The sequence below is a fragment of the Astatotilapia calliptera genome, chromosome 12 (assembly GCF_900246225.1).
Source record: "Astatotilapia calliptera chromosome 12, fAstCal1.2, whole genome shotgun sequence".
NCBI lineage: Eukaryota > Metazoa > Chordata > Actinopteri > Cichliformes > Cichlidae > Astatotilapia > Astatotilapia calliptera.
The window spans coordinates 19,144,843-19,158,956 of NC_039313.1; the positions used below are offsets into that span (position 1 = coordinate 19,144,843).

Genomic DNA, 14,114 nt, shown 5'->3' on the forward strand with positions numbered 1-14,114 from the left:
TTAATTGGGTGGCTGAATTCAGTCGAAGGACCAATAAGAAGAAAAACCTTCGTCCAAAAGACTCGGTAACAACAAACTCCAATTTTTTGATTGGTTGATGGGTTTGACAGACAACCGCTAGCCAATCAGAATGAAGGATGCATCCAGTTCATGGTATAAGTGTAAAGAAAGCACGGAAACCGCTGCTCTTTCGCGTGAAATCACAGAGAAGGTTGAGCAGAGAACCGGTTAAGCTTCTTAAACATTTAGCTAGAATTTATTTATTAATTGTAATCCAGGTTGGACGACCATGGCTTCGGGAGGGGAGTGAGTATAATTATCATAGTGTATTCAGACAATGTTTATTTCGAAAAAAAGACCAACCAACAAATCCCTTTTAATTACCTAATGTAAGTTAAAATACGTTAGTTTACTAAAGTTAGCTGGAATGCTAATACATTGCTAACAGGGTAGCTAATGGGGTCAGTCACTTCATCCTCCGCACTTTTGTCCGTTGGTTAACGTAACAGTGTAGTTCTCACAATTGTACAATTCCCTATGATTGTTGACATTTGTCTAACTGTTGTCATTCAGGCCGTTGTCGTTGACCGGTTAACGGTGCTGAGCGTTAGCCAGCTGTGTGACAAAGCGCAGTCATCGCTGTCGTGTTTGAATGCTAACATTAGCTTAGCAGCACTGGCAAGGCCACAGCCATCCACCATCACACATCATACCGACACAGTGGCCTACCCACCGGTGAATGGCCCGTTTTTAGATTGGTTATCAGATTTTCATTACAGCGAATATAAATGAGCTCAGTAAATGGCATAAACCCATGTTACCTGTTAAAGGCTTTAGTAAAGAAAACGCTAGGCAGCTAAATGGCTATCTTTAAAGCTATAGCTGCACAGTACAAACAAGCTAGCAGGCTAACAGTGTTGGACACTCATTTCAAATGCCTCTCAGTTTAGTTGGATTCTATTTGCCGTTAGCTGAACAGTAATGAAATAATACATGTAAGCAATATGTACCCCACGATTACGTTGGTAGCTAACGTCTGAAAACTCACGCTACATTTGTAGCATGAGTGCTTAGGGAGGACCTAGCTAACAAAGTTTTTCTAATTCTTTTGCTGTGTCATCTGGGCTCGCTTACTCGCCAGTGTGTTAGCGCAAAAGCTACGGTTAGCGTGCTAACAACATGAAAGAGAAACCATATAAACTGTCCCGGACTTTTACAGAATCATATTGGTGATATTATACCCATATATTTTATTTTAATATTTTGAATGTACGAATGATGGCGTGAATTATCCGTATGTAGCACTGAATCACAATCGGCGAGTTGTGTAAACGACCTGTTTGCACTGAATACCTCAAAGTTGGTCATAAGTGCTTAATTACAAGAGTTAATGTAGAAACATGGGCATGGAATATAAAATGGGGGTTTCTGCCACATCCTGTAAATTACATTTATAATACTTATTTCTGTGGGTCATTATAAAAGTCTACAAACAATACACTGACGTACACAACTTAAGCATTTGCAGTAACAACACAAGGTACCAAAATTTTATTGTACAAGAACTCCCATTTGAGTACTAGACATGCCAGTGTGGTTTTTACAGTGTTGCACAAGCAACTTTTGAAGGAGTTCACATTATTGACTCCATTATTAAAGTTTCTTTCAAAACAGGGTAGAAAAAAGTGCTTTGCATTTCCCCAAAGACAAAGCCAGAAACTGTTACAAGTTTCACAGTGTGCACAGTAATTTTTGAGCCAGTTTCATCAACTTTATTAATGATGTTACTACACTTAAAATTGACTTGTTCTATGACATGGTAATGATAACATTTGACTGTTTTTATTTACTAGTTTTCCTTTTCTATTTATTGTAATGTATATAATATGCGTGGGCTTGAAAAAAAATTGCCAGGCAGAGTGTCGTTAACATTTCAATTGATTATCTCAGAAAAAAATCAAGATTTTGAGATGGTAACCTCAAATTTTGACTTGGTCAGCACTTTTTTTTCCTTCAGTGGTGGAAACTACACATGAGACCTTAAAGGTACTGAAATATTGTGTTTGACCTTTTTATTTTGCGTTCCTCATAGATCCAAAAATGATGATCTTGCAACTGCAATTCTGAAACAGAAGAACAGACCCAACAGACTGATTGTTGATGAATCCATCAATGAAGACAACAGCGTGGTCTCCCTCTCTCAGGTAAATAGTTGGAATGGTTTATCGCTTTATTAACAAGTTCAAGACTTTGATTTGTCATGAAAGGTAGTAACACTGATATTCACAAAATAATGGTTTAATGTGTTTAAAGACCAAAATGGATGAGCTGCAGCTCTTCCGTGGAGACACAGTGCTGATGAAAGGAAAGAAGAGGCGCGAGACTGTGTGTATTGTGCTGTCTGATGACACCTGTTCTGACGAAAAAGTTCGCATGAACAGGGTGGTCCGCAACAATCTGAGGGTCCGCCTGGGTGACGTCATCAGGTATGTAAAAGCACACAACTTTATAAAAAAAAATTTAACAACTTTTGAAAAATTTGTGTTTTTAAGGCTATTATCTCCCTCAGCATTCAGCCATGTCCTGATGTGAAGTATGGAAAGAGGATTCATGTTCTTCCAATAGATGACACAGTAGAAGGAATTACTGGCAACCTGTTTGAGGTCTACCTGAAGCCATATTTCTTGGAGGCTTACAGGCCAATCCGCAAAGGTGAGTACCAGTTTCTTTTGTCAGACCAGAGGTTTTATTTGCATATTTTATCTCTTTCAGGGTACACCAGCTTACCACTCTATTGAAACTGTATGTTTTCAACTTTTACCTTGTCAAGGTGACATTTTCCTGGTCAGAGGAGGAATGCGTGCTGTGGAGTTCAAGGTGGTAGAGACTGACCCATCCCCTTACTGCATCGTTGCTCCTGATACTGTCATTCACTGTGAGGGAGAGCCAATTCGGAGAGAGGTAGGTAGCAGCAACTGTGTGTGGTTTAACTTGTACCGAAAAGAAATGGAAAAAATCAACTGCACAAAAATGTGAACAGCTTGTGTTTGAACATGCAGGATGAGGAAGAGTCCCTGAATGAAGTGGGCTACGATGACATTGGAGGAGTAAGGAAGCAGTTGGCTCAGATCAAAGAGATGGTGGAACTGCCACTCAGGCACCCAGCCCTGTTTAAGGCCATAGGAGTCAAGGTGAGACTGCTGGGGCTATTTCTTTCTTTCTTTTTTTTTAAGTTAACTTAAAAAAATGTAAATTGAAAATCCGGTTTAGCTTTCTTCTAGAATTGTAAAGTAAGAATTTTAACTGTATTTTTGGAAAAAAATGAGGCCAATTTTCCCACTCAGCTAAACAATTTATACAGCCTAGAGATCCTAATCTGTTCCAGTAAAAGTATACCTGTGCAGGAATGACCTGTGGAAAATACCTACTGGTAATGACACGGACTTTTAGAGTATTCTTCATCTGTGTGTATGTGTGTTGTTGTTTTTTTTTTCTGTTTGTTTGTTTTATTTTTTGTTCTTTTTTTTGGGCTGCTGTGCTATGCTTATCATATCTAGTATGCATTTCTAGTATTTCATCAAAGTATAGTAAGAGTGCTTTCTATATTTTGTTTGAGTTTCAGTTTGTTTCATGTAATGGTTGACGAGAGGTTCAAAGTTCAAAGAGATTCAGTCTGCTGCCTTTATATCAGTCATAAAATACTTTCAATTTAAGAGGAAAAAAAATCTTGTCTTAAATTTGATTTCATTCCTCACCCCCCTTATTTACAGCCACCGCGTGGAATTCTGCTTTACGGACCCCCTGGAACTGGAAAAACTTTGATTGCCAGAGCTGTGGCCAATGAAACGGGAGCTTTCTTCTTTCTGATTAATGGTGTGAACGTTAATTTATTTCTTCTATACCTACGTAATCCTAGTTAGGACTGTTTGATGCTGGAGTGGATTTAGATAGGGTTTGCTGTTTTTGTTTTTTAATGTCTGTGATTGATTTAAATGAGTATTTATGAGAGTCCTATCAGTAGCTGATACTATGGGTGGGGTTGCTTTTCAAACTGTTTGCCCGTGTCTTAGGCCCTGAGATCATGAGTAAGCTGGCTGGAGAAAGTGAGAGTAACCTGAGAAAGGCCTTTGAGGAAGCTGAAAAGAATGCTCCTGCCATCATCTTTATCGATGAGCTTGATGCAATTGCTCCAAAGAGAGAAAAGGTAAGCAAGATCATGGAACTGAATAGGTGGCTAAATACACACACACACACACACACACACACACACACACACACACACACACACACACACACACACACACACACACACAGTCAGTTTTATTATGTGACTCTTGTGAAATAAATGCAAAAGTTTATAGACCTTGGAAATGAAAACAAAATGTTTAGCAATTATTTATGTATTTATTGAAGTTTATTTTTTACTGTGTTAAAAATCTAGCAGCTGCGACCTGAACCAAAACTCTGTCGTATTGATGACTACCTGATTAAGTACTCTAATTCAGTCAGCACTCTAATTTCTACATGGGATTTAAAATGTCCTGTTTTTTTTTATTTTTTTAAATAGACTCATGGAGAGGTGGAGAGGCGCATTGTTTCTCAGCTTCTGACTCTTATGGATGGCCTGAAACAGAGAGCTCATGTCATTGTCATGGCTGCCACCAACAGACCCAACAGCATTGATCCGGCTCTCAGGAGATTTGGTAAACTGTATTTAAAGCATGTCTTTAATTTACTTTATGGGCCAAAACCTAAAGAAACATCCACTTTGTGTGTGTCTGTTTGTCATAAAATGTTAAGTCAGCAACACACCAGCAATTTAATTTATAACATCTCACCATTTCACTACAAATTTGTGTGAAGAGTAATTTTAAACAATATTTAGGCTTAAATTTAAGACTTTAATCATTTATTTATGTATTTATTTTTGCATAATATTCAGCAGTGTCAGAATATGTTCGTTACAGCTTCTCTTCAGGCAAATTAAAATATAATTTTTCAAGTTAAATCATTACTTGAACAGATTCGTGCACATGAAGTTGTTAGATTTTTAGATAACATGAAGAGTACTGTTTGAATGCCTCCTAAAACCTTGTCGTTGCAGTTTTAAAACTGCTGGTGTGTTGATTTTGTGGGGTCTGCAGTTTAATTGTGGGTCACTTTCTCACAACTCTGCACTTCAGTTTGTCAAAGCTGTCAGAAACATCCTAACAAAGGCTTTTCAAAGAGTTAGACATGGATGTTTTCTGAACATTCAAATATGAATGCTGTTAAATGGAATGATTTATGCTGGTCTTCATACTAAAATACTTCTGTAACATCAGCAGATAGTGTTGTACTTCTCTGTTAGCGAGGCGCTAAACATGGGGTGTAAATGTTTTATTTATTTATTTATTTTAACAATGTTCAGTGAACTATGATGGGGGGATGCATCAGCTGCAATATGTGCTCAACAGGAAGTTAAGATGGGTTGTTACTGTGCAAACACATCAGTCATGAATTCCCACACCATGTTTCCACATTCCTGAAACATGGTGTATGCACCAATGCAAAAAACAATTTTTCTTGTTTGTATTTAAATAAACAGCTAGTTTTACTTTTGAGTTTACTCTTGGACTTTAATAATCTTATTCATGTAACGGTTTCTCATTAAAACTAATACTTGGGTTTAATCTTTGTCACTTTCAGGGCGTTTTGACAGGGAAGTTGACATTGGTATCCCTGATGCTACTGGAAGGTTGGAGATTCTCCAGATTCACACCAAGAACATGAAGCTGGCTGATGATGTTGACTTGGAACAGGTTTGTACACATAACTCCTTTCTTGTAATTGGTGTGGTTTAAAGATACAACACACGGATTCCTTGAACGATGGGTATAGCCATATGGTTATTATTGCCTGAGACTAAGAAGTAAAATTGTACTACATGTTTTAAGTAATTATATGTAACTATTGTTAATCTGCTGTTATACTATCTAATGAAGAGCTACTTTCACATTACTCAGTTCCCAAGCTAACCTTAGTGACTGTACTTGGCCTGGCATTCAGTGTATTATAATTGTTCCTTGTGACACAGTCATCCATTATCAAGTAGCTGAGTTGCATAAAGCTACAGATGGAGGTCTTTGTCACATGTAAGGCACATTGCTTGGAAACCTAGGGAAGAATTCCTAAGTGTTGAGCTCTCTGTTTCCAATTTTAGGTAGCCAATGAGACTCACGGGCATGTGGGTGCAGATCTGGCAGCTCTGTGCTCTGAGGCTGCTCTGCAGGCCATTAGGAAGAAGATGGACCTGATTGACCTGGAGGATGAGACCATTGATGCTGAAGTCATGAACTCTCTTGCTGTCACCATGGATGACTTCAAGGTAAGCAATCTGATACTCCTTCGTTAACTGGGGTTACTGTTACATACAGGGTTGCTGTCATGGTAGGGACAGTACTATGTATCTGAGTCTGGAGTTGGATTGATGCAAATTTCATTAGGGGCTATGCCAGGTTCTGTGTTCAAGAAAGTGCATGTCTGATGTCTTCAGCAGTTCCGGCCTAAGATGGTATTCACATAGCCAGTAGTTGCCTTTTGGCGTCAATACTAACACGATCAACTCTGTTATCCAGTGGGCTCTGAGCCAGAGCAACCCATCAGCCCTGAGAGAGACTGTTGTTGAGGTTCCCAACATTACCTGGGAGGATATTGGTGGTCTGGATGATGTCAAGAGGGAGCTGCAAGAGTTGGTGCAGGTATGAGCCTCATTTAGAAATGTCTGAAACAACTGATACATTGTAAACTGAAGGCTTAGTGTTGTCTCTAACTGTTTCCCCCCTTACTTGTACTTAATTTAGTACCCAGTGGAGCACCCAGACAAGTTCCTCAAGTTTGGCATGACCCCATCCAAGGGTGTGCTATTCTATGGTCCCCCTGGATGTGGTAAGACTCTGTTGGCCAAAGCCATTGCCAACGAGTGCCAGGCAAACTTCATATCTATCAAAGGACCTGAGCTGCTCACTATGTGGTTTGGAGAGTCTGAGGCTAATGTCAGAGAGATCTTCGACAAGGTGAGACTTTGTAGGATATCTGTCGTTGCATTTGGATGTCAGAGAATTTGAATGTTGTTAAATCAGAGTTGTCACATTTAACAGTTTGGTGCTGGATAGGACAGATTTCTTTGTATATTTGATGTGTGTGCTCATCTTCTACATGTAGGCTCGTCAAGCAGCCCCATGCGTTCTCTTCTTTGATGAGCTGGACTCCATAGCCAAGGCCCGTGGTGGCAACGTGGGAGATGGCGGTGGAGCCGCAGACCGCGTCATCAACCAGATCCTGACTGAGATGGATGGAATGTCAAGCAAGAAAAACGTCTTTATCATTGGAGCCACAAACAGACCAGACATCATCGACCCTGCCATCCTGAGACCTGGCCGTCTGGATCAGCTCATCTACATCCCCCTGCCTGACGAGAAGAGCAGGGTCAGCATCCTGAAGGCCAACCTCCGCAAGAGTCCCATCAGCAAGGTGACAAAGCTGCTACTTACTCACACAACTGACATACCCACTTAACTCTTGTGTTGTTTTTTTGTTTGTTTTTTTCTTGGTGTAGTTACTGTAGCATAAAGTAGCATACAAACAGTTGATGCTGAATTCCTGTAAAATGTTGTCATTTTGTTAAAAATTTAAAATTTGCTTCTAATTACTTCAGGATTGTTTATTAGAACAATGATAGATGTTAAGAAATGGTCTTACAAGCAATTTAGAACATTAATAGAAATGTCCCCTTTGAGGTTTCATCAGGAGTGGCATCTGGTGTAAAAACTGCCAAATGAAACCTCAGCAGAGATGCCCAATATGATGGCCCTCTTGTGACAAGGGGAGCAGCCAAAAGTAGCTAACAAAAAATGTGACTTACTAATTGTAACTGAATAGAAGTTAAAATTTGACATTGTCTCCATTTGATAGGATGTGGACTTGGACTTCCTGGCTAAGATGACCAACGGCTTCTCTGGAGCTGATCTCACAGAGATCTGCCAGCGGGCGTGTAAACTGGCCATCAGGGAGAGCATTGAAAACGAGATCCGCAGAGAGAGGGAGAGGCAGACCAACCCATCAGCTATGGTCAGCACTTGTTTTATCTCCGTGTTCACTTTTTCATATCAGGATGAGCATCTTCAAACTATTGCAATGCTGCTGCCTCTGATCTCTCATGTATAAAATGTTGATTTCATAGGAGGTAGAAGAGGATGATCCTGTACCGGAGATCAGGAAGGACCACTTTGAAGAGGCAATGCGATTTGCTCGCCGCTCCGTCAGTGACAATGACATTCGCAAATACGAGATGTTCGCTCAGACACTGCAGCAGAGCCGTGGCTTTGGCAGCTTCAGGTACTTTCATTTCATACTAAATTTTGAAAGTCATGTAGTTTTAAGTTTTGCAGAAAAGAACCATTAATGTGGATGCTATTCCTTCTAAGTTCTCATTGATTGTACTGTAATTAGAGCTGGGCGATAGAACAATATGTATTGCGAAATAACTTTTTCTCGATAGAAAAATGAAACTAGAGATTGTCGAAAGGAAAGGCCAGAGAAATTCCGTAGTGTGGAGGTATTTCGGCTATTTGAAGTCTGACCAAAAAACAGAGTAACACGCACTGTAAATTGCGCCAAAAGCATGTTCCCACAAAGTCTGGAAATACAACAAACCTTTTTTATCAACTGAAGCAGTGTCACCCACTAGAGCACGCTCAATCTCTGACTGAAAGCGCTAATTCGTCATCGAAAACAACCAGGGGAATCCCTGCGAAGCAGCAACAGTCAATTAAGTCTGCTTTCTCCAGCGTCTTACCATATGACAAAAAAGCTGAGAGACATAGCAACATAACGAATGCCACAGCTTACTGTCTTGCTAAAGACATGCTACCAATAAACACGGTCGAAAATGAAGGATTCAAGCAGCTAATTAAGGTAATGGATCCTTGTTACCAACTCCGTTGACATAAACATTTATCTCAGACAGCACTTCCAAAGCAATATTATATAAGTTAGTCAATTTTGTCTCTTCTTCTGTAAAATAAACTAAGATTAATTTTTAGAATTAATATTTTGTTTCTAAGTGACAATTTAGTAGTCTGTTTTGTTTGTTCTATTTTGAAACTTAAATGCTTTAGTGGCTCATATCATGATATGAAAAAATCTTATATCGCCCAGCTCTAACTGTAATATGGCTATTTTGAATAGAGTAGATTCTTTAATACACTCAAAAGCTGAAACCAGCTGTGTATTTAAAGGATATCTGGAGAAGTTTCCTCTGAATGTAAGAATAAAGAATAAATAAAAATGTTTCCTTTCAGGTTTCCCTCCAGTGCTGCAGGCGGCAGTGGTCCAAGCCATGGTTCTGGTGGAACTGGCACCGGTCCAGTGTTCAATGAAGATAATGATGATGACCTGTATGGATAAACATACACTGCCCCACAGTGGTCAGTACTGGGATCACACCTGTACAAATCTCACCAGATTCCACATTTTTAGGACTTTGTGCTTCTTTCATGTGTTCCTTTTTTTTCTTTTGTATGGTTTGTTTTTTTTCCCCTCTTTTTTTTCTTTTTTCTTTTTTTCCCCCCTTGGAGAAAGCATGTAGCTGCTTGGTTTGCCCTGGCTTTGATGTGGGTGGGGTAAGGGGATGTTGGAATTGGAAGGTGGAAAAACTGACTGTGGATTTCTTTTTCCTGGGGTGGGGGGTGATGTTTGAGTGGCCTCATTCTCAGTATATCACAACCAACATGAATGACTATAGTGATGGAATTCTATGCTAGAAAGAAAAGAGAAAAAAAACACAAACATATTGCTAATGACTTCCTTTTTTTGTTTTGTTTTTTTAAATAAACAGTAGCATATAATGTATTACAAATTTGTCAAGGTTATGTTGTTGGAAAATAAAATCTCACGAAACAGAACTGTTGTCAGTTTCTATTAAGCTTTTTTATTGCTTGTATATTAGGCATTACAAAATTAAGTTAAACAGATACTTGATTCATCAGAGTGAGGTTAAATCATCTGCATTTATGGTACCTGGTATTATTTGCCATTTATCTGCCTGTTTGACAGAGATGTAAATCTTGCAGAAAGACGGCATGTAACAAAGTTTTTGTTTGGTTCACCCCCCTCCCCCCCCTCCTACTTCTTCTACCAGACACTAAAACTCTTTACAGGGCAGTTTGTAGTTGATGAGATCTGTCTGTTCTCTGCTGCCAGCAGAGTGAAAGTATAAAGACGTGATCAGTAGTGCTGTCACTGGGCTAAGATACTGTTCAGTTTCTGTCCACACAGTGTCACTGTAACTGTGAGAGAAACACTGCTGCTTGGATTTTTTTTCTTTTTCTTTCTTTTTTTCTTCCCCCATACTGAAAATGTAACGGGGGTGAAAATTGATCAAAATTACTGAACTAAAATTGCTATGAAATTAATCATAGTGACAACTCTTCTTAAAAAGTATACATCGACTTTGCTAGAGACTCAGTAAGCATCATGGAAGGGGAAATGAGGATGTTCAGCATCTCTCCACACTCTCTCTCTGTAGAAACAAATGCAAATTGTAGTTAATGGTTTATTTTAATAATTTGCCTATTAATGTACTACTATACCCAACTAACTCCAAACACTTCTGAGAAACTGTTTAAAATCCAAGACCTACTGAAATCACCAGCTGTGAGCCTTCTCCAGAGGGAGACTACAATAGTTCATGCTTTGGTATATAAACATCTAAATATTTAGGCTCTGGGGGAAGAAGCAGTTCAGAATTGTTTTTAGGTGCCAAGGAGACTTGGTGACTTACCTCGACTGTTGGAGCGATGAAACGGTTGTTGTGATTGAAGGATTCAATGCTCTTCGTGTCCTCTTCTGACAAGGAAAAGTCAAACACGTTCAAGTTCTGCTGGATTCTGGAAGGCGTCACGCTTTTGGGAATACACACAACACCCCTCTGAATGTGCCACCTGCAAATGAGTCATTGAGTCATGTGATTAGTCAAATAAATGGAGGACACCGTTAAAGGGATTAGTGGTGATTGTATTACTTTGAGTTTTCCTGGGCCGGTGTCTTCTTGTATCTTTGGGCTATGGCTCCCAGTCAAGGATCTGCTAGCAGACTTGGTTCATTAGCGGAGGCCCAGGGTCTGTCTCCACTGCCCAGAGGACTGTAAGCTGTCACACAAACTCCCACTGAGCTGAGATGGAGGTGTGAAACCTGTTACTTTGACATATTAATCTCAGAAAGGATGACTGCCAGTTTGAATGTTAAACAATCATTAAACTGACCGACAGTGTGAGAGGAGATCTACTTGAGACAAATATGGATGGCATTCAACCTGTAACACAGACACACAATTATTAGTTACAGTTTACTGACTTGTTTGAACAGAGCTGAAAAAATGTAGCTGCACGTGGTTTACTACAGGTTTGTGTCTGGCCATGCTTATGATGTCATCAGTCTGCCTGGCATTGAAGTTGGACAGACCTATAGCCTTGACTAGCCCTCTATCTACGAGGCTCTCCATGGCAGTCCAAGTATCCCTGTAGTGTGTGTCAGAGTAACAAATGCTTCCATCTTCCTTTCGAGGCATCAGTTCCTTCCCCCTCCTGAAACGCCCACACCTGAATAGCTGCTTCAGGTAAAGTGACAATTCAATCTCTGCTCAGTTACAGCCAGATGGAGACGTATTAACATTACTGAGTGTGTGTAGTCACTCACTGAAATGCAATGGGCCAGTGCATGAGGTAAAGGTCCAGGTAGGAGAGACCCAGATCTGCTAAACTGGTCCTGCATGCCTCTTCAACATCCTGGGGGTCATGTTTGGTGTTCCACAGTTTGGAAGTCACAAACACTTCTTCACGCTGCAGAGCCTGGAGCGGAAAGTATGACACGGATACAAACCAATGACTGCTCTGAATACAGGGAAACACTTGAACAGGGCACATTACAGACAGTGACAAGTTTGAGCCTGATGGTAGTGAACTGCAGACTTGAACCTATGTTAAAACCAATCTTCATCTACATGTTTTGGCTTACAGACCAAATATTAACCACTTCTTCAAAACCATTTGCTGACACAGTGATTTGTATACACTCTTTGGACTCTTCTTTAAAGAAACATTATGTTATTTGGGTTTCTGAAATTTATTTGAAAAAAACAAACAAAAAGCAACAAAAAACCCACGAGAGAAGTATAGATGAAAAAACATCTTGGCAGAGCTTCCTAACCTCAGAAATATAACTAAAACTGTCATACATCTCTAACCCTGCAGTGGCCCTCAGGTTTAATAAACAACAGCAACAATCAACAGAAAAACACTTCACAGGTAAGATAAGGAGCAGATATCTTGTTTGTTTATGTGACTAAACTGAAAATATTTATCCGTTTTTTATCTGAATGTCAGTAGATTTATCAGTTAACACTGTAAAGCCTGAAACATGAAATAACTGCCAGGAAATTCTATTTAATTGTAAATAAATAAATAAATAATAATAATAATAATAATAATTAATTTGCTCACAGTAGCACTGCATGTGTCTGATAGGCTACCCTATTACATGGTCCAGCAGATAGCTCCTACAATTCTTAATATCATTCTAAAGCTCACTTTTAAAGCTCTGAGTCAAGAAAGCATGTGGATTGCTTTGAAAAGTTTGGCTAAATATTTGTAGTTTTTACTTTTGTATGTATTTTTATGGCACATGTCCACACCAGCCTACTGATGTGGCTGACGTGAAGAGAATAAAGGCACCTGGAGCTGATTAAAAGACCACCAAAGCTCACCTTTCCTGGACCCACCCAGAGAGCCAGAGCCTCTCCAACCTCCTTTTCATTCTCATAAGCAGCAGCACAATCAAAGTGCCTGTATCCACACTCTAAAGCTGTATGCACCGCCTGCTTCACCTGAGAACACACAGAGACAGACGTAAGCTTTAAAATTCCACCATGTCCAAAAACATTTGTTGGACCTGCTAACTCTGTGTGAGTGTTTATGTCCCTGCCTGTCCCGAGGTACTTTTCCATGTGCCGAGTCCAATCACGGGCATTCTCTGCCGTGTCGAGAGAGTCACAAAGGTGTTCATGCTCCAACTCTGAGAACCTGGCGGAGAAAAGACAAAGAGGAGTGTGTGAGGTCTTCACTCGCGAGCTTATATGAGGCTTAGTTGTCTGGTCATCATGACCAAGTCCTAACACTGAGTTACTGATTAAAACACATATGAGTTTATGATCTGCACTACAGCTGGGGTCATGTGTATGAATCATATACTCTACATATGCAAATTCCTTTAACAAGCAATCGTCTTGCTTGCTGACCCACTTTTCTGTTATTAGCTGTTCTTTTGCCATTTGAGCTTAAAACTGTGTTTCGGTGAAAATATAAACTCTTTGTGAACTCAGCCCCGTCGCAAGAAATGGCTGATGCGGCTAGATGCCATTCGTCACAGTGCAGAGTTACTGGAGCACATCTCAGGCAGCCTTTCCATGGTTCACTAATTGCCTGTTTTATCCTCAACATGTGGGGCGCACACACAGACTTTGCTCATCAGGCACTGCAGTTGTTTCACGTGATCTCCCAGCACAGATCACCTTCCCTTTGCTCTGCCCAGGGTGCAGGAGAAAACATTTAAACCAGTAACCATCAAACACAACCAGCATTTGAATAAAAAGTCTTTCTTCTCGTACCTGGAATTGCTTCAGAAGATGAACCAGTGATCAGTTGAAGGTTGAGTCCATCAGAATTTTAGCACGCTGAGGTCAGTCTGTCTTCATATGTTTATCTGTAACTACGGCTGATGGAAAATGTCCAAATTCCACCATGCACACTGTTAAACATTCATGACCAGGGTCACAAGGCAGATTTATTTGTTTAGAGGTGCTGGTGGCTGCTCAATTTTTACTTCCATATTACTTTCAGAATTTGGAGTCTTATTCCAGTTTTGATCTTGCTAACCTTAAATGCCCAATCAAATCAATAATCTATCCATCTATCTACGTCTGAGAAGATGAATGCAGCAGGGAAGATGAAAAAATAGTTTTGATACAGAGATTTGTTTACATTCTTTTGACTATTTTCTCTAAAGAAATGTCGGATAAT

General features: G+C 39.8%; 2 protein-coding genes across 2 annotated transcripts; one reads left to right on the plus strand and one right to left on the minus strand.

The window, feature by feature from the left end:
• The first annotated feature begins 146 nt into the window (after positions 1 to 146).
• On the plus strand, positions 147 to 9,944 carry vcp (valosin containing protein). The gene is made up of 17 exons (XM_026186774.1): positions 147 to 306; positions 2,093 to 2,204; positions 2,314 to 2,486; positions 2,570 to 2,712; positions 2,831 to 2,961; positions 3,060 to 3,191; positions 3,771 to 3,873; positions 4,071 to 4,204; positions 4,568 to 4,703; positions 5,689 to 5,801; positions 6,203 to 6,367; positions 6,618 to 6,740; positions 6,843 to 7,055; positions 7,204 to 7,512; positions 7,954 to 8,109; positions 8,222 to 8,376; positions 9,342 to 9,944. Exons 1-17 carry the CDS (start codon positions 290 to 292, stop codon positions 9,445 to 9,447), a joined length of 2,421 nt encoding a protein of 806 aa, XP_026042559.1. The 5' UTR covers positions 147 to 289; the 3' UTR covers positions 9,448 to 9,944.
• Positions 9,945 to 10,017: 73 nt separating this feature from the next.
• akr1a1a (aldo-keto reductase family 1, member A1a (aldehyde reductase)) lies at positions 10,018 to 13,846 on the minus strand. Its single transcript, XM_026186777.1, is given in 8 exon segments — positions 10,018 to 10,557; positions 10,811 to 10,982; positions 11,063 to 11,212; positions 11,304 to 11,353; positions 11,429 to 11,624; positions 11,737 to 11,888; positions 12,803 to 12,922; positions 13,021 to 13,846. Coding segments are annotated over 8 exon segments (975 nt in total). The 5' UTR covers positions 13,102 to 13,846; the 3' UTR covers positions 10,018 to 10,503.
• Positions 13,847 to 14,114: the final 268 nt, after the last annotated feature.

Bases quoted from the DNA above. Each gene is read 5' to 3' on its own strand.
- vcp (XM_026186774.1), top strand. The intron at 2,962-3,059 runs GTAGGTAGCAGC...TTGAACATGCAG, and splicing joins GAGAGCCAATTCGGAGAGAG to GATGAGGAAGAGTCCCTGAA. The intron at 6,368-6,617 runs GTAAGCAATCTG...TCTGTTATCCAG, and splicing joins TCACCATGGATGACTTCAAG to TGGGCTCTGAGCCAGAGCAA.